This window comes from Protopterus annectens, chromosome 1.part2, assembly GCF_019279795.1.
Source record: "Protopterus annectens isolate FY-2018-M chromosome 1.part2, PAN1.0, whole genome shotgun sequence".
Classification (NCBI taxonomy): Eukaryota; Metazoa; Chordata; order Ceratodontiformes; family Protopteridae; genus Protopterus; species Protopterus annectens.
Genome location: NC_056727.1, coordinates 262,462,352 through 262,481,684, shown reverse-complemented (window position 1 = coordinate 262,481,684; position 19,333 = coordinate 262,462,352). Strand labels below are relative to the sequence as shown.

The window sequence follows — 19,333 nt, the reverse complement described above, 5'->3', positions numbered from 1 at the left end:
CCCACGAGCCGATGCACCAAGTGGGAGACTCGGAACAGACAGATGTCCCGAAGTATCCCCCTCGGGCCGGACTGAAGAGACCCGAGTCTCGAACCCTGTGGATGGAACCGACATGGTTGGAGCCGAGGTCGGCGCCGATAGATCCAGAGGGGGCATCGGAGCCGGCGCAGGAACATCACTCGGAGCGGAGCATACCGGCTCCGACGACAAGGATGTGCTTGGAGAAGGAATCATCGAAACAGTCATAGGAACTGGCTCCGGAGCAGAGTGGGTCAGAGCCGAGAACAATTTAGCCAACACTGGCGACTGCAGAAGCCTCTGCACCACCCTATCAACATCCAAATCAGAAAGCCTGGAGGATTTAGAGGAGAGCGATGGAGACTGGGATCTCTTGTCAGGTGAACCATGCCTTATACTGGGCGACTGGCTCCGAATGGGTTCAAGAATAATAGGAGCCGACGCAGATTCAGTTAACACTGATACCTCCTGCGGCCCCGAGGACAGTAGAACCGAGGATGTAGAGTCCAAAACAGTAATCTTCTCCGGAGGCTCTGAAGTGACAGATAGAGCCGGAGACCTTTTCTTAGCCTTGGAAGCTTTAGATTTTGACTGAGGACTAGGAGCAGAGTCTATAGCTTCCTCAAATGATGGTTTTAGAAGTCCCTTTAAAATCAATTTATTTTTCCTCTCCTGGAGCACCCTAGGACTGAACGCGTGGCAAAAGCTACATGACTCCTGTAAATGGATGGCTCCTACACAGTAGACACACACAGAGTGTCCATCCATGATGGACATCTTATATCCACATTTGGAACATTTTTTAAGCCAGAAGGCTTATGCTCCTTCTGATCCTTAGACATTTTATAGCTAACGCTAGCGAAATCACCCAGTACACAACTTACATAAAAGGGCGGGAATAACACACAATTTAGGAACACCCAAAAAACAGTACAAGACACACTCTAAGAACCTCTTAACTGAAACGGTTCTTCTATGGAACACACAGATAAACACAATCACACAAAAAGTTTATCTAACAACAGAGGGGAGGACTAGGTCCTCTAACTAAAACGGGCCTAGCCCGCTGGAACAGTTAGGGATACCAAAAACACAACAATCACACTCAAACACAGCGACAGCAACAAGAAATAGTTATTAAAATAGCATTTGGGTATGAATTATCAAATTTCTCTAAGAGAAATAGCAAAAAAGAAGGTACTTAGCCACAGCCAAGCGAGACCACGTCCGAGCTACGCAAGCGGCAAACGAGATCTGGGAATATGGAGCAGTGCACCATGGGATACCCTCTTAGTCTAGCCAATGAGAGACTTTGAGCTAGTAAAATCATCCGAGTCGGAGCCGATATTCGGCTCCGAACCCACGGGTAAGAATGTAGGCGAGATAGGACTACATAACATCATGCGTTATACATTTTGGAAAAAAAAATACTCCTTGTTATCTATGTGTTTTGATTAACTGTTTGATTAAGGTGAATGATATAAAGGATTTAGGTACAAAGTTTCATATGAATTTGAATGCTGATTCTCATTTAATGGCTGTTATTAAAACTAAGAACTAGGAAATTTATTAAGAGCTATTGTGAGCAGGGATAGGGATGTTTTGTTACCAATCATTAAGGGACTTATAAGAATAGTGATTGAAGATTGTGGATCACTGTGTATATATTAACATTGTACAGATGGAAAGATCAGAAAGTATTTTTTTTACTAATCAAATAACATTTTGAGAGGCATTATTTACCGAAGATGATTGAAATTATCACTTTTTTTTCAACTAAGTAAAGATTCTTTTGGGGGGATTTAAATTTAATACCTAAATATACATCTTCTGAGGCTTATTGAGGCAGTGCATTTCTAGATCAAAACAACAATTAGTAACTAAAAATAATATTCATATGGTGAAAACAGGTAGCTGTAACAAAGCAAACTTCCTTTTATTTTAAGGCTAGCTGTTGGTGGAATTTCTTATAGGTTCATAGGTTCATAGGTTCATACTAGGCTATCTGCCCAAGGGCATTTATAAGCCTAGCCCATAGTTATGTGGCTTTCGCCACCCCTTTAGTTTGAATAAAAACTATGCCTATCATTTTTCTGTGCCTCTGTCAAGCAGTGACACTGAAGTAATCCCTGGGGTATATCTGCGATCTCCCATCCATTGGTCAAGATTCCTCTTGAACAAGGCCAGCGAGGTGCTCTGCCTCACATGTACCGGGATTTTGTTCCACAGCATAGGGAGTCTCTGGGTGATGAATCTGTCCCTCCAGCATGTTCTATTTATAACCGTGTCAAGGTTTAAGTCTCCCGCCCTTGTGGTTCTGAGGGATCTAGATTTTTTGAGGTGAAGCATATTCATCAAATCTGGGTTTGACATGGCCTTATATGTCAGGCACAGGTCACCTCTGAGCAAGCGGTATGAGACTGAATAAAGCTGGAGTTCTTTCAGTCGGGCAGCATAAGACATATTTTTGAGACCCTTTATCCTTTTGGTGAGGAACTTTTGGGGCCTTTCAAGCTGCATCAGGTGTCTGGTCAGATACATTCGAGCGGGCATTGTACTCAATCATAGGTCTAATGAGTGATGAGTACAGGGGACGATGACCTCCCTTGATCTAGATGTGAATCCCTTCATGATCAGGTGGGCGATATAGAAGGTTTTCCTAACTACTTTAGCAACATGAGTGTCAAGCGAAAGACTACTGTCAACTTGGGTCCCCAGATCCCTGATGACTTTTCTGTGCTCAGTGGATTGTCACCTATATGGTAGCTAGGGGTAACCTTGTTTTTCCCGAAGGGTATGACTATGCATTTTTGGCGTTTAACTTCAGGCCATGGCTCTGGCACCAGTTATCCGTTTCTGTGAGGCCCTTCTGGAGGATATCTGTGTCAGATGTGTTTTCGACTATGGCCCAGTTTGCAGTCATCTGCAAACTTTGTCAGCCATAACCCTCCTGTGTTTGCTTGTACTTCAGAAAAGTAGATGCCGAACAAGAGTGGACCCAGGACTGAGCCCTGTGGGACACCACTTGTGACAGGCTTTGAGTCTGACATGGCTCCAGCAACTCTGACCCTGTGGGTTCTGTCGCTTAGCCAGTTTGCAACCCATCTTGTGATGTATGGGTTTACATTCAAGCTGATGAGTTTTTCGATGATACCTGAGTGGGGTATTGTGTCAAGGCCTTTGCCAGGTCGAGGTAGGCTGTATGGACTGCCTTTCCCTCATCAATGGCCTTGGTGACTGTCTCGAAAAAGTCAACCAAGTTTAAGAGGCAGGATCTGCCTTTGACAAAGCCAAACTGGGTTGGATCCAAAGTCTGCAAGTTCCCTATGTCTTTATTTATGAGTTCCATTATGATCCTCTCCATGGCTTTGCAGATAAGGCTTGTCAAGCTAATGGGCGGTAATTTCCAGGGTCTGTGGAGGCACCGCCCTTATGAAGTGGGACCACAGTGCGTCGCCACTCCTTGGAGTGCGTATCCTGAGGTGAGGCTAAGATTAAACAGCTGTCCTAACTGTGGGTTTAATTCCTCGTTGAGTTCATGAAGCACACAGCCGGGGACACCATCCGGTCCCATGGATGCTGTGTTTTTGCCTTAGTGAGGGCAGTTCTCACCTGGGCGTTGGAGATGTTTGGGGGCTACAATCCTCTGGAATAGATATCTCTCCTTTTGGGGGAGAAGTTTGCACTGAACCTGTCAGCCAGTATGTTAGCAATGTGTGTAGGTTCAGTAATTTTCACATCATTTTGAACTAATTCTGAGCATATCTGGGAGTTTCCTCCTAGGTTTCTAACATAGCTAAAGAAGGCCTTATGATTGTCTTTAGAGTCCTTGGCGATTTTTCTCTCAAAATTTGCCTTGGATGATTTTATGAGAGCTCTTAGTTTTTACTTATAATGATCAAAGGTGTCTTACCTTTCAAGGATTTTGCTCTATCTTGTAGTAGCTTCCTCCTTTTGTTGTAGAGCTTGTTTATGGCTGGGGTCCACCAGACTGGGCGCTTGCCTTTGGTACAGCGAGTCTTAGTTTTGTTTGGGATTGCCTGATCCATGCAGTCCTGTAGGTGCTGGTAGAAGGCATTTGTAAGTGATTCAGCGGTTTGAGTAATGTTTACCACTGGCTCAGGGGCCTTAAAGGAGACCACACTAGTTTTTAGAAGTGTGAAATCGGCTTTTGAGAAGTTTTTTACTGTGGTCTTTTTGTTTCAGGTGGGGCGGGATGAGGACCTCCAGCGAGATTAGTTTATGATCTGATCTCACCAGTGAGGGGTATACTTCGGTGTTGAACATTTTGATCCCATGTTCGTGATGATGAGATCAAGTATGTTTTCACCTCTTGTGGGGATGGTGACTAGTTGTTCCATGGCATTTGAGTTTATGAACTCCAGGAATCTTTGGGTTAGAGTGTTAGGGCTTGAGTAGTGTTCCCAGTCTATATTAGGGTAGTTGAAGTCACCTAGTATGATGGTGTTTGGAGATACATTTATCCTCCAATGTTTTCAGGAAGGCCATGTGAGGTTCCTGAGTTTGAGAGGGTGGCCTGTAACATGCTACAAATTGCAGAGCAGTCTTGCCTATGGTTAATTGCACCTGGATGGTCTCCGATGCATCGTGCGTTGCCACCAACCTTGAGGTGTGGGTGTCCTTTATGAATATGGACACCCCCTCCTTTCTTGGTGTTGTCCGGATTTTGGGGCGGAGCATGATATGAGGTGAAACCTGTTAGTGCTGGGGTGCTCTCAGGAGCCTTGAACCAGGTTTCTGTCACAGCACAGACATCGATGTTCTCCATATTGAGAAGGGCCTCGAGTCGTGCATCTTGAGATTGAGACTTCTGGCATTGAGCAGCATTACCCTTAGTTTTTCCTTTTTGGTGTTCTAGGGTGGTAGGTTTAGAATTTGAGCCTTGCCTAAAAAGGCACTATGGGGTGGCAAGAGCCTTTGCCAATATCCGGAAGCCCAGGGGTGACAGGTGCAAGCCGTCCCTTGCGAAGCAGCGTGGCTTGTCCAGCATGTCATCCCAGGCAGACAGACATTGGATCCCCTTTGAATGACACCAGAATTTAAGCCAATTATTAAAGCTGATCATCTTATCACTGTATTGTGGCATCATTCTAGGTGAAGGTAGGATACTGCTCAAGGTCAGGGTCATACCTGCCTGGGCTACATAATCAGAGAGCTCCTCGGCGTCCCTTTTCATGTAGTCCAAGGAGGTGCGTCTCAGGTCGTTGACACCAGCGTGGACAATGACTGAGTCGTACTTGTACCTGCTGTTGAGAGACCTGAGTGCTTGCGTTATGTGGCGGATTCTAGCCCGACAGGCAGCTTACTGTGACCTTCTCCTTACTCAGTCTGGTGAGCGGGATGTCAGTGTGTCTGACTATGGAATCACCAATGACAAGTGTGTCTGGCATTTTGTTTGGCCTTAAGGGCTGTGACTGTTTGACACTCTGACTGTGTGGTCTATGTGTTGCATGTGTTGGGTCGTGAGGTGGTAGTTGTTTGGGTGTCTGCTTTGGTGGCCTCTGCTGTTTTGGTAAATTTTTGACCAGAGCCTCAGTATGTCTTTGTGTGAGTATGTGTATGATTTGAAGTTGTGATGGTACCATGTGTGACTGGGTATGTATTGTGTGTGGTTGCCTTCTCCTCCTGTCTGGTCTTGCCAGTCCTATGTTGAGAGAGCTCAGCCTCCAGTTTGGCCGTATAGTTGCATCTCTCGCATGTATTTGTGTTTTGTGGGAGAAGGAGAGGATTGTCTGTGTACATGAGGCAATTGTAACATTGCCTCAATATTCCCAGGTTCACCAGTTGAGCTGGAGAGGACACTAGCAACTGATCCCTCGACATACTAGAAGTAGTAGATAAAGAACTTTCAAAGGACTCGGGGAAGTGGGTTTTGGGCTGGTGGGGTACTATCTATAATAAGAGTGCTTTATCAAGGTGCAAGTACTGTAGGAGTAAGTGCTAGGCTTTACAGATAGAGAATAGTCTACTTGGGAATCAAGTAGAGATGAACTTTTCAGTTATAGGATATGCTGGTTAGATCAGCAGTACAGTTTAGCGTGTTTTATAGCAGGGGCTGAAGGGAGCTAGGAATTGGCCCAAAGCGACCAATGGACTACTAGTTTCTGGCTGAAACTTCACCAAATCGGACAAAAGGCAGCTCAGTGCTTCCACTCCCACTGGTAAGCAAAGAAACTTCCCTCCTTCCTAATAAGGCAATGGATCAGTAACAGGAACTAAAAACAAAGCCCAGGGATCAGCAACTCTGAAACTGGACTACTCTAGTTCAGTAAAGTGGGAAAACAAGAGATTTTTTGTTTTATTACAGAGATAAGGAAAAGACAGACAGTAAATGCTATAAATGCTGTAAATCGGCTAAGCACTTTAGTGTGTAGCCTACAGAAACAATTTGCAACAATTAGTAACTTAAAGTGCAATAAACAGTGTAAAATGCAGAAATCACTTAAAGTAGCAGTAAAACAGGCGAAATGCAGTCGCTAGCTTAATAACAGTGGGAAAGCCACAAAAATACTTATATCTGGTAGAAAGTCACTTTTTAGCTCTCTGCTGCTTGGATCACTCTGCAGGCCACCACGAGGATCTGTGCAGAGTTGGTACAAGCTGGAAAACACGTGTTTAGCGTGTTTTATAGCAGGGGCTGAAAGGAGCTAGGAATTGGCCCAAAGCGACCAATAGACTACTAGTTTCTGGCTGAAACTTCACCAATTCGGACAAAAGGCTGCTCAGTGCTTCCCACTCCCACTGGTAAGCAAAGAAACTTCCCTCCTTCCTAATAAGGCAATGGATCAGTAACAGGAACTAAAAACAAAGCCCAGGGATCAGCAACTCTGAAACTGGACTACTCTAGTTCAGTAAGGTGGGAAAACAAGAGATTTTTTTTTTTTTTTTTTTTTTACAGAGACAAGGAAAAAAACAGACAGTAAATGCTATAAATGCTTTTAAGTGGCTAGCACACTTGAGTGTGTTAGCCTACAGGTAAAATTAAGCAACAAATAACTTTTTAAGAGTGCAAAACAGTTAATCAACCCAAAAACAGTTTAAATAGAATGCAGAGCTGTATAAACAGGCTAAGATGCAGTCGCTAAGCAGTAAATATTTAAAAAGCCAGAAAAAAATACTTAAATCAGTTATAGCAAATACAGTTATAACAAATGCTCTGAAATATACTGTATATTTCCAATATGTTTGAGAAGGACAGTCAGAACACAAGAAGGTTCAGGCGAAGAAGAAAAAAAAGTTTTGTTTTACTTTTTGAAAAGGTAAAAAGGAGGAACAGAAGGCCTTATCAAATGTTCTCTCTGTATTAAGAAGAATGAGCTAATGACACTAGACTGGGAGGTGTGTCACAGTAGGGGCGGGCAACTGCAAAGCCACCAAGTATAACAGCAAGACACCAACAGGGAGGGATTAGGAAAATGGAAACCATCACTGTCTTTAAACAGGGTTTAAATCATTTCATGGGTAATAGTGTGTTTGACTCTAGTTCTTGGCAGAGGCAAACTCACAGAAGGCCTAGTAAGGCTCTAAGTTTGAAATGTAGAACACTGAACATCAAGTTATTGTGCTGCAAATAAAAGTTGTGTGAAAAAAAAAACACTACGCTCATATCCATATTCCTAATACCTGATGATTGTCTGTCTTTATCCATTGCATCATCTATGCATCAGGCTACAAGCTGGCCTATCATGGCTGAAGCTGACAGAAGCCTACTGGCCATAGTCCACTTAGACATCCAATTCAGTTTAATCTGGGCCTAGAAATCTAACAAAGCCAGATATAGGAGTGTATATAAGAAATACAGATCTGTCTTTGATGGTTATGTTTAGTCAGTTGTGTGATTTAAATGCCTTGTAAAGATAAATGAAGTTCATTTTTTTGAAAGGCCAGAGTTGAACTATTCAGCTATTAACATCCAAGTCTTGCCTATCTTATGGTGTTATGTTCTTCCAAGCTATTTGTGGCAATACACTAGAAAACATTTAAGAGGTGAGGAACCATTAAAACCATCAATTCCTGAAATCCCATGTATTTAGCAATCCTACACTAACGTGACAACTTATTCTACACAGGTCAGTTTGATATTGCCTAGATGAATTAATCACACAATCCTTGTGATTCTGTTTCATGGAAAACAACACTTCCCTCCTAGGCAAGTCCTTTACATTTAGAGCTCATTCTCAAACCTTGGTCATTGGTGCAGCAGACAGGTGGTTTCTCTATATGGCAACATGTCATCTAGGTGCAGCCTTTCTAATTTTGCTTTTCATCACAACAACTAATGCATTAAAAATGGAATACTACATTTAAGGTCAAGTTAAAAAAATAAAAGAAAATAGAGCAAAAAATGTGTAAAAATTACCTGGTCAGTGAATAACTCAAGAATAACTCTTATCTTCCCTCTCTTATCCTGTGCAAAACAGTACATTACTGAAAAATTGTCTAGTACATAAAAAGAAACAACTGAATAAATGACAAAGTATGTTAATGAAAATTAAACATTAAAAGGACAAACCATAAACTGAACAAAGAAGTTATGTCTTACCATAACGTTCCATCTCTGTTGTTGATCTTCTTTCATTCATCACTGATGGGTTCGGTTCAGAGCTCTTGGAACTGAGTCGGCCTAATACCAAGCTCGCGCCAGTCAAAAACTCTCAAGCTAAGCTTCTGCCCTTCTCCCTGTTACCTCAGATTGAGTTTGCCCATGTTGTACTAGTAAACCAGAAGCCATTTCTGTGCAAATGCCCTAAGTCACCACTTGACCCAAAGTATCCCCCCAGGAGGCTTTGGCGGGGGAAGGAGGGTGCGAAGTGATGAATGAAAGAAGATCAGCAACACAAATGGAACATTATGGTAAGACATAACTTCTTTATCTGATGTTGTTTAATCTTCTTTACATTCATCACTGATGGGACAAAATCCCCAGCTACCTTGTGATCCTTGGGCGGCCCTTATGGAAGAACGTTCATGAGCACCACTGAGCCAAAGACAGCTCTCCCTCTGGAGACCACATCCAATTTGTAATGATTGATAAAAGTGTGCTCCTTGGACTGTCTTTCCCTGGAAGTGGCCCCCCACCCTATCAGGGAAGCATCCGTGGTCAGAATGGCTTTGGACTGGGGGGGGGGGGGCTGGAATGGGCATCTCCAAAATTCTGTGTCTGACCTCATCGACCAAAGAAGGTCCTGCCTGCAAGAATTGGTTATCTGAATTTGAAAGCATAGCTAAGAATTGGTTATCTGAATTTGAAAGCATAGCGTGTGGTAATTTGGAAACCATTGAGAGAGTAGAAGCCAATGAAGTATTCACATATGCAGTTTCGCAAGAGGCACTATCGGTATGGAAGCTGCCATGGATCCTAAAACCTGAAGAACCTCTCTCGCTGAGACTTTGTTTTGACAGAGTATCACCCGCAGTTGGAGCCTCAATCTCTGAAGTCTGTGAGCTGGGAGCTACACCAGACAAGAGAGGGTGTCGAAGAGTGCTCCAATGAATTCTATGTTCTGGACTGGAGCAAGATTGGATTCCTCCCAGTTTACAGTTATGCCCAAAAGTTTTGCCAGGGAAAGAGTGTATTGCAGGTCTGTTACCAGAAGATGTTTGGCGGGGGCGGTAAGGAGACAATCATCCAAATATGGAAACACCTGGAATCCTTGCAGTCTCAAGTAAGCTGTAACCACTGCCATGCACTTTGTGAACACTCTTGAGGGCTGTAGAGAGTCTGAATGGCAGGGCACAAAACTAGTAATGCTTGGCTCCTAGCTGAAAGCGAAGAAGACTCCTTGAGCGTTTGCCCATTTTGATATGGTAATATGTGTCTCGGAGCACTATTGACCACATCCAATCGCCTTCCCTTGAAAAAGGGAGAATGGACTGAACCGTGACCATCCAGAATTTGGTTTGGGCAACAGACTTGGTCAAATTGCTGAGATCCAGAATGGGTCTCAAGTCCCCTGTCTTTTTTGGCACCAAAAAGAATCTCGAGTAAAATCCAGATCCGCATTGGTCTGGTGGGATTAATTGGATGACTCTCTTTTGATACAGCTTATTTCTGCAGCTGCTTCTTCCCTTTGACTGGGTGGAACGTCGGGAAGTTTTGTTGGAAGTTTTGGATAAGTGATGTGGGGAATGGTGTAATCTCTGGTTATGATCTTCTGCACACAATGATCAGTGGTTATTGAATGCCAGGCAGCTTGGTGCAAAGAGAAACGACCCACGACTGCTTCCAGAGGAAAGCAATTAGGCCGCTGTTCAGGAGCGCTGATAATACTGCCCAGAGAAAGAATCCCTGGGTCCTTCATTACGAGGACCCCCCTGCCTTGGTAGGGGCACCTTCCAGAATTGTTATCCCCTCTGCCCCTGGGGGTATCATTACCACATTTGGCATGGAAAGGACCCTGAGATTTTTTGTGCCACATTTTGCCACTCCTTTGATTCCTGGAAAAGGAACGTTGAGGATTGGAAAAACATAGGCCTATGGTAGACAGGGTCTTACTGTCCTGCTCACACTTGGCCAGAGTGTCCTTCACCTTGGGACCAAAAAGGGAAGATGCTTTGATGGGAGCATTCAGGAAGGAAGACTTGAAAGGGTCCGTGAAGTCACAGAGGCACGTCCAGGCATGACGTCTCATAACTATCCTTGAACTGAACCTGCAGCTCTAGCCGCCCCTTTGTTTGCATGTGAGAGCAACCTCATGGATGAATTGGAGATTGATTCCAGGGTCGCGAGCTGCGAGGCAACTTTATCTCTTACCTCGTCAGACACCTGTCCTGCGTGTGTTCCACAGAGTTTGGAAACCAAGTCTCTGTGGAGCCTCTTAAAATGTGGCAGGTAATTCAGAGACCATACTGTAAAGGTCACTGAAGCAAAGACTCGCTTCCCGACTCGCTTCCCTAATCTGTCCACGGCCCAGTACTCTCTGTTGGGCAGGTGAACAGTATGACTTTCTTCGGCGAATTCCTTTTTCGTGGCCACCTCCATCACCATAGCATCAAATGGTAAACCTCTAGACCAATGTGGGTTTTCCTCAGGGGGAGAGAGTATCTTCTCAGGTCTCTGAGGGATCGACACAACAGGATCAGGGTTCTTCAAAACGTGCTGCACCACGAATTGTACTAGCTCGTCTGCAGGTGGGGTCACCCAAGAGGTAGATTGCCAGGCACAGAGAGCCTGCAGAAACACGGACTCTTCAGAAGAAGGGCTAGTGGGCTTCCAGTCACCCCTCTGTTTCAACATTTCAAGGATATCTCCAAAGGAGACATCCTCAGAGTGTGACAGTGGGGACCTTTCACCGTCATCGAAATCCGTGTCCTCTGTTAGGGACTCTTCAGGACAGCATACGTGCTTCCTCTTGCAAGATCTCTTCCGTGGGAGCTCCTCAGTGGGGGCTTCTGAGGAGGACTCGGAGGATGGGGCACCCTGCAGCAGAGGGTCCTGTAGCTTTCCTGCCTGGAGTCCCAGGGAGGAGGCCTCTGACAGCTGTAGCTCAGGGGGAGAGGTCTGGGAGTTCTGATGTCGGCGAAATGCTTCCAGTAGCAAGTGCCCTCTCCATAGCTCGGAAAGCAGGTCTGCCCAAAGAGGGATGGGAGCCCGGAACTGAGAAGGACAACCTTGGAACCAGGGGTCACACCCCGCTCCATCAAACCCACTCCCGAGGATGGAGCCTCAAGCAGGACTGTTGCAGTCAGAACTCCCGGCACTGAGGAAGGAACCGTAGAAACACTCGGAACCATGCCACGAACTGAGGAGCCTGCAGTGCAATCACGGTGTTGAGGAAGGCCCGGTTCAGCGGAGACCGAAGGCCAAAGGGACAGTCCCAGAGACCAGTGAGGTCCACTACAGGTGCCGAAATGGTAGGGGTTCCAAAAAGAACGTCGGAGCAGAAGGCTTTGGAACCGGTATGGTCAAAGGAAGAGAGTAGGATGGAATCCGTGGAGAAGTCAACCCAAGTCCTACACGAGGATGAGTCCTAGAAGGGGTGGGTATCCCCCTAGCTGTCAACAGCTGGTCCACAAGACGCACCACATCAAGTTCTGAAAGACTCCTGGTGGATCTACTGGATATTCGCGATGGGGAATCAGGTCGTTCTAAGAACGGACTGTACGCCTGTCCTAGAAATGGGTGTGTAGATGGAGAGTATCTGGTCCGTGGTGTGGAATCTACCGGCACCGATGTCTCAGGTTTGGAGACCAGAAGCAGTGGAGTCAAATTCGTATTTATCAGGTCCGTAAAGGGGTTCGGTGCCGAAGGGGCCCTCAGAGCTGAAGCAGAAGGTTCAGTTGTAATTGCAGAGGCATTGAAGGCATGCACTGTGCCAATGCGGCACTCAGTGCCAAAGTTATAGTAGTCATGGTGAGGTTGATAGTCGGTGCCGGAGAGAGTATCTGAGCCAAAAATGGCGCCGACATGGGAGCAGCCGTAGCTGGAGCGGACGAGATCTGTGCCGACGAGGTAGACTTATGCTCCGAAGGGGTCTATATTACAATCGCAAAAGCTGACTTTCGCAAATACAAGTTCATCGACACATAAATGTTGATGTACTAAAAGAGTGAAGTACAAAAATAGTGAAATGCAGAATGCCGAACGTACTTCCTTGGCCAGCAGGGTGATAGTGGGGATGAGGAAATAAATCCTTTTCCCCACTGTAGTGCGGTCTCAGAGTTCGTATATTTAAGTAGGGGGGGTGTGGGGGTGCAGGGGAACTTGCCCCCCTGCAACAATGTTTGGAAAAGTGTTTTACATTAGTTAAGTTCAGTTAGGTTTACCTTACCTGTATGGCGCTGTTGCTTCCAGGAATACGTTCGGCCTTCTCATTTTCGCTATTTTTGTACTTCGCTCTTTTAGTACATCGACATTTATGTGTCGATGAACTTGTATTCATAAAAGTCATCTTTTGCGATTCTAATATAGACCAGCTCCGAAGATAGCTTTGGCACTTTAGGCTTAACAGATTTGCTCTGTTCATCGGATGGTGAAGAGGGAACTGAGTGGGGCCTTTTCTTAACCTTGACTGGAGGAGATGAGACCTCCATCGCAGAAAGGACCTCTGAAAAGGGTGACTTAAGCAGGCCCTTCATAATCTACTTATTCTAGTGCTAAAGGTGCGCTGACTAAAACTTTGACAAATCACACAGGGGGGAACTGCACCAAGAAATGGGGCATCCCCGAACAATAAATACAATCATCATGGGAGTCACTATTTGGAAGTTTACCCTTACATGAAGCACAATGCTTAAAACTCAATGTGTCCTTTTTATCAGACATCATGAAATTTGCACACAACAATCCAGGCAAAACACTAGAGAAGAATTTCAAACTCTACTATCTCTTAAGTCTAAACTATCTAAATATACACTACATCTAAGAAAATATGTCAACAAACACACAACTAGATAGCTAAAGGGAAAAAGGAGAAAAAATACCACAAGGGTAGGGAGAAAAAGGCCATACCACCAATGGTACTTATATCCTGAGAGATATCAAAACGTTTTCACTTTGCTGAGAGCTCAGCTGAAACGCGGCTTTACGGCTATGCGGCAAATGAGATCTGAGGTAACAGGGAGAAGGGCACTATGGGTAGAAGCTTAGCTCGAGAGTTTTTGGCTTGGTATTAGGCCGACTCAGTTCCGAGGGCTCGGAACTGAACCCATCAGTGATGAATGGAAAGAAGATTAACAACATCAGATAGTTACGTTTACAGTGCCATAAGCCAAACATGTTTATAGTCTATACATCTATCTAGGACAAGCAGCCAAATTATATTTAAATTATATCTACAAATCTGCATAAATTAGATTCCTGTTCAATGCTGCAACATTTTCTGGACAGATATTCTCAACAGGCCAGAAGTGCTGTTCTTCTATGCTTTTGATAAGAGTTTGAATTTCCAAGGCAAATAAAACTTTATGAACACATCTATATAGAAATGTGCACAATATTGAGTACAGTGAATGAAATATTAAAAACTGGAAATGAAACTTATTTAAAACATCATGGAAAAATGAATACAATATGGTTTCATAAGGAACTGGACCAGCCAAAATGAGTGATCATCACAGTACTGTAACTCATTACATGTTTGCTTACTTCCTTTATTGTGTGATTTTGAAGGACTTTGATTTCCTAAATCTCCCTGTAGCATCCATGCAGGAAGTACTCGTTTCCTTTCAGGAAGTCTCTGCTGGTCTTTCTTATCATTATCTTCTGTTTCAAAAGGCTGGAAAGTCTGTGAAAGAAAATATAGTTGTGTAAATTGCACTTTTCATAAAAGCAGATGTTCAAATTCCTTACTGTTGCAGTAGCCTTTAGGCTTATGGGTTGTATCTTGCCTAGGATGCAGCAACCAGACAGCTTCACAAAACCTCTGTCTCCCTCCCATATCTTCACTCTGACTGCTGATTGGATAAGCCCAGATGTGGGAGAACATCCTGAACCACTAAAAGACAAACAGTAACAAATATCTTTATATCCCAACAGCACTATACAGAAATAGGGGGATGGCGATTGGGTGCAGCTACTGCAGAAGTGAGAAATTCAAACATTGACTGATATGTTGTGTAACTTACATAATGTACTACGTTCGTCATTCTGACTACAAAGTAGCCTTTTGGCTATATGGGTTGATTACCAAAGCCTATCTAACCTGGGAGGTGGAAGGATAAGGATCCTAAAGCCCTAAGAGGACAGCCCAAGAAAGTTACTCCTACTCAATATGCCACTGTAGATGGCAAGGCATTAGAAGGTGTGTTTATATGGTATGAAACTGATTTAACATGGTGGATACAACAAAAGGCAATAGCTGAAGACAGCCACTTCAAAATAGTTTGTTTTAACATGGTTTGCCTTTTTTCTCTTAAAGCAAAATAAATAAATACCTGATCTGCTTTTCTAAATGACTTAGATATGGCCTATCCAGGATATGTAGAATCTTTTCTCCCTGGTTCTCAGTATCTGGATAGAACACTCAGAGATTGATAGTTTAATTCAAAGTAAGCTCTGAAACCAGTTAGGGCACAATTAGAGGGATTTGTTCCTAATGAGACCATATGTCTATGATGTCCAGATAGGATTCACCTATCACAAAAGTTTACAACTCAGATAATCTTCTTGCAGACGTCAGAGCAAAAAGATGTACAGTCTTTCAAGACCTTAAGTCTGCCTAATACACTGGTTCAAAGGGAGACATAGCTAAATTGTCAGCACAAAGTTTAGATTCCAGGAAGGGTCCGTCTGTTTTCTAGGAGGTCTAATAAGCAAAACTCCCTTAAGAAACTGTTTTACCAAAAACAAAGAAGAAAGGGGAGGATCCATGGGCAGGTATGCTGAAATGGCTGCTATATGTATCTTGATAGACGAGCAAGACAGGCCACAGGAAAATAACACAAAAGTATTTCAGAACCAGTGGTACATGATCCCTGATATGGCTACGATTATTGGCTAGGCAACACTCGCCAATATAAGATTTCCTAGTAGCAGGATTTTTTGCCTTCTTAAGTACCTGTAGCATGCCCTCATGAAAGAGGTACCTAAAAGGAATCAAAATTGAATTACCCAGGCAGTTAACTGAAGTTGTTTGAGACTGTGGTGTATCAAACTCCTCTTCTTGTGTGAGTAGGTCCAGTATGTTAGGAAGCTTGTAGTAACTGTCCTTGGCCAATTCCAGAAGAAGGAAGAATCAAAGCTGCCTGGGCCAAAATGAAGCTGACACAATGATTTCTGGATAGTCCTGAATCTTCAAAATTACTGTGGGTATCAGAGAAAAGGGTGGAAATCTAAAATGTAATAATCCCGACCACAGGAATGAAAATATGTCTGTTTTCCAGGGTTGCTTGCAAGGAGCCCTGTAGCAGAATTTGCTCAGTTGTTGGTTTTAAAAGGAGGCAAGCAGATCAATATGAGGTGCTCCCCACAACTGAATCAACTCCTGGAAGACCTCCCATTCAATTTCCATTCATGAAGGCCTGACCTATTTCTCCTCAGCTTGTCTGTCACTATATTTTGCTATGATGGAATGTGTGATCCTTGGGGGGTTAAGAAATGCTGCACAGCTAACCCCCAAGTCCTCACAGCCAGCCTGCACAAAGGGTATTGACCTAGTACACCTTCCCCTGTTTATGTACCACATCACTGTAGCACTGCCTGCAATCACTTGAAGAGGTCCAGGGGATGATAAATGATGAAGAGACTTTAAGGCCTAGATCACAGACTTCTCTTTGACATTTATGAGCTTCCGTTTGTCTGAGGAATTCCACAGGTCATGCACCTTTATCCCACAGAAACTGCTCCTCAAGCAAAATCTGAGGTGTCTGGAGTTACAGACTGAGTTAGGGTCTGAGGAGAAAAAGGAAGACTTTGGTTTAGAGGTATTTGTTGCATCTACCAGTGAAGATCCTTTTTTGTCAAAGCCCAAAACTGGAATCCGAAATCCCATAGGATAATGATGTTGGGTCCCTGTGCATTTTACAAAACACACTGAGTTTTTAAATGTAAAACCTGGTAACAGGAATCATGAAAATAATAGAAGCCATGAACCCTACAATCCTGAGATATTCCTCTGTGGAAGTCTGAGACTAATTAGAGAAGCTCCGGAAAGTTTCCAAATAAAAATCCACCTTTCTTGTGCAAGTAAAACCTTATGCTGAAAGTACTCATAATGGAGCCCAGAAACACAATCCTGTGTGACAAAGTCAAAGAGGATTTCTGTACATTTATCTGGTATCCCAGATTGGTAAGAAGCGATAAGAACCATCTTAAGGATTCTTACTTACCTACAAAGATAAGCAAGTTATCAAATAAGAAAATATGTGAATGCCATTCAGTCTGCAATGAGCTATCACTAGAGCTAGAGACTTTGTAAACACATTTGGAACTGCAGATAACCCACATGGTAATGCAGACAATTGATAATGTGACACAACTACACAGAAAATCGGAGAAATTTCTCTAAGCCTGTAGCTATGGGAATGTGTCGATAAGCATCCTTTAGATGTAATGTAACCACTACACTCAAATGAAGGATGAAAGTAACAGTGTTTGAAGGGTCAGCATTTTGAATTTTGGTAGTTTCACATACAAACTGAGGAAGGAAAGATCCAGAACTTGTCTCCATAAAAGCTCTTTACTTGGAACAGAAACATTCTGGAGTAGATGTCCTTGATCTAAAGACACTGGATCTATGCCTTACTGGGAGAATAAATAATAAAGAACCGGAAGAAAAAAGTCTGTTTGTTTCAGAGGATGGGGAGCAATTCTCCAGTGTCATCTGTAACCCCTCCTGAATGTAGGGAGGAATTCTCCAGTGCCATCTGCAACCCCTCCTGAATGTGGAGAGGAATCTTCCAGTGCCAACTGTAACCCCTCCTGAATAACCTTTTAGCAACCAAAGGGGAATGTAAAGAGAGAGTTTCTCTACATGTAGAAAGAGAGGAGCAGAAGGGGTAGGGTGGAGAAAATAATGCAGGCATGGTCACTCTAAAGCATTAGAATATCACTTTTTTGACAGGATACTGGTTTCTTATTGTTCTCAGACTGCCATTTCTTGTTTGCTCCCTGTTTTGTCCTGAGGTGGAAGGGGTTTACTGTTTAAACACTTTTAAAGGGAAAATAGTATTTAGGAGATTTGTAGTAGAGGACTTTAAAATCTTAAGACACTCCCTGAATTAACCTTTCTACTTCATCAAATTGTTTATGGACTTGAGTAGCAGAAGGGCCAAACAAAAACTCCTTATCTAAAGACGTGTTTAAAATCTCAGACTTGAATTCATCAGCAAACTTTTGATTACATACCTTGGCATACCTCCTCAAAACTGTACCTCTTGAGAAGGCAAGAAAGTACTGAAGATTTATTCAATCAGACTGCAGATTTCTGAAATCTGGGCTGTCCAATCAGCAGTTGGAGTGAAGGTGTGGGCGGGAGTAAGAGCTTTGTGAAGGCTGGCTGACTGTATCCTAGACAGAATACAACCCACATAGCAACAGGCTACTGATCTGATACCAAAATTTCCCAATGTCCGTTAATAATATCAGTGTAGGTCTTAACATCTCTAGAATAAGGAATACAGACTTTCAATTTATTATCACTTTTCTTAGGGGATCTAACATTATTCACAGAAAAATAGGGTTTAGCCTTCGTACACCTTAACTGTCTGACAATTTTTTCATTCTTAAAAATCATATTAGAATCATAACCCCTTTGAAATAATTCAAAGCCAGTCATATTCATTCTCCTTTCATATTCTACTTCCTCTGCACTCAAACTTTGTCTCGCTTTGAATTAACAGACATTGGGAAATTTTGGTATCAGATCCAACTATTTCAGGTATTGTAGGTTCAAGGCCCCAGTTTACCTTTAGGAATAAAAAGAACTTGAAGCGGAGACTATGTAAGTTGAGAGAGCCCTCTAGTGGCATAACCACTTATGGAACAAAACCTTGTGGTAAATGTGGATATTGTAAGTTTATAGATGATAGTCTGTTTTTTAAACACCCAGATACTGGCAAGTTATTTGACATTAGGGTGCAAGCCACTTGTGAGAGCCTCCATGTGGTGTATTTGGCTAATTGCGTTGTTTGCAATCATTTCTACGTTGGAAAGACAGACCGCACCCTGAAAGAAAGAATGAGGGAGCATACATACCATATTAAGAAAGGCACTGGTACCAATGCCCTAGCGAAGCATGTTAGTAATATGGGGAATGAGCATTATTTTTGTTTTAAAGTCCTGTCTAGGTTACATGAGACTATTAGGAGAGGAGACATCAGAGCTAGAACTGAAGAGGCAGAGGCTAGATGGATACTGTCATTGAGAGCGAATTTTGGTCATGGGCTAAATGAATTTGTTCCCATGAAACCAATATTATCTAAGAGAGGTTTTAATAGGTAGTTTTAGTTGCTTTTATTTTTATTTTTATATAATATAGTACACATTAGAATATTTATTGTATTTTTAATAAATGTTTTATTAGATAGCGAATTGTATTTAATAAGAGTGTTATGTCTGTAAACATGTATAAGCCAAGGTCATGTGTTTTGCTCTGTTGGTATTTAAGGGTGTGTTTTCTATTGTATTGTATGCACCTGATGAAGCTATGTGTGAAAGCGCTTGTGCTTGAATAAAGGCAGTACTGTGGAGAGCTTTTATATACTTCATTTTCTTTGACTCTGGAACCATACCCCAGTAGCACTTTTTGGACTTGTTTGTCATTTGCTTTTTTCTGCTGGGGTGTCTGCAGTTTCGTGGGTTTTGTTTTTGAATTTAACAACTTCAGAAATAAACAGTAAGAAAAAAGAAGTTATG

At 43.1% G+C, this 19,333-nt stretch overlaps 1 protein-coding gene across 1 annotated transcript in view; it reads right to left on the bottom strand.

The window, feature by feature from the left end:
- Window positions 1-19,333, bottom strand: part of LOC122792349 (aprataxin and PNK-like factor) — a 679,332-nt gene that overhangs the window by 219,523 nt on the left and 440,476 nt on the right. The window contains exon 5 of the mRNA XM_044060142.1: window positions 14,126-14,264. Coding sequence (XP_043916077.1) covers window positions 14,126-14,264 — 139 coding nt within the window. The remainder of the gene's footprint in view (window positions 1-14,125; window positions 14,265-19,333) is intronic.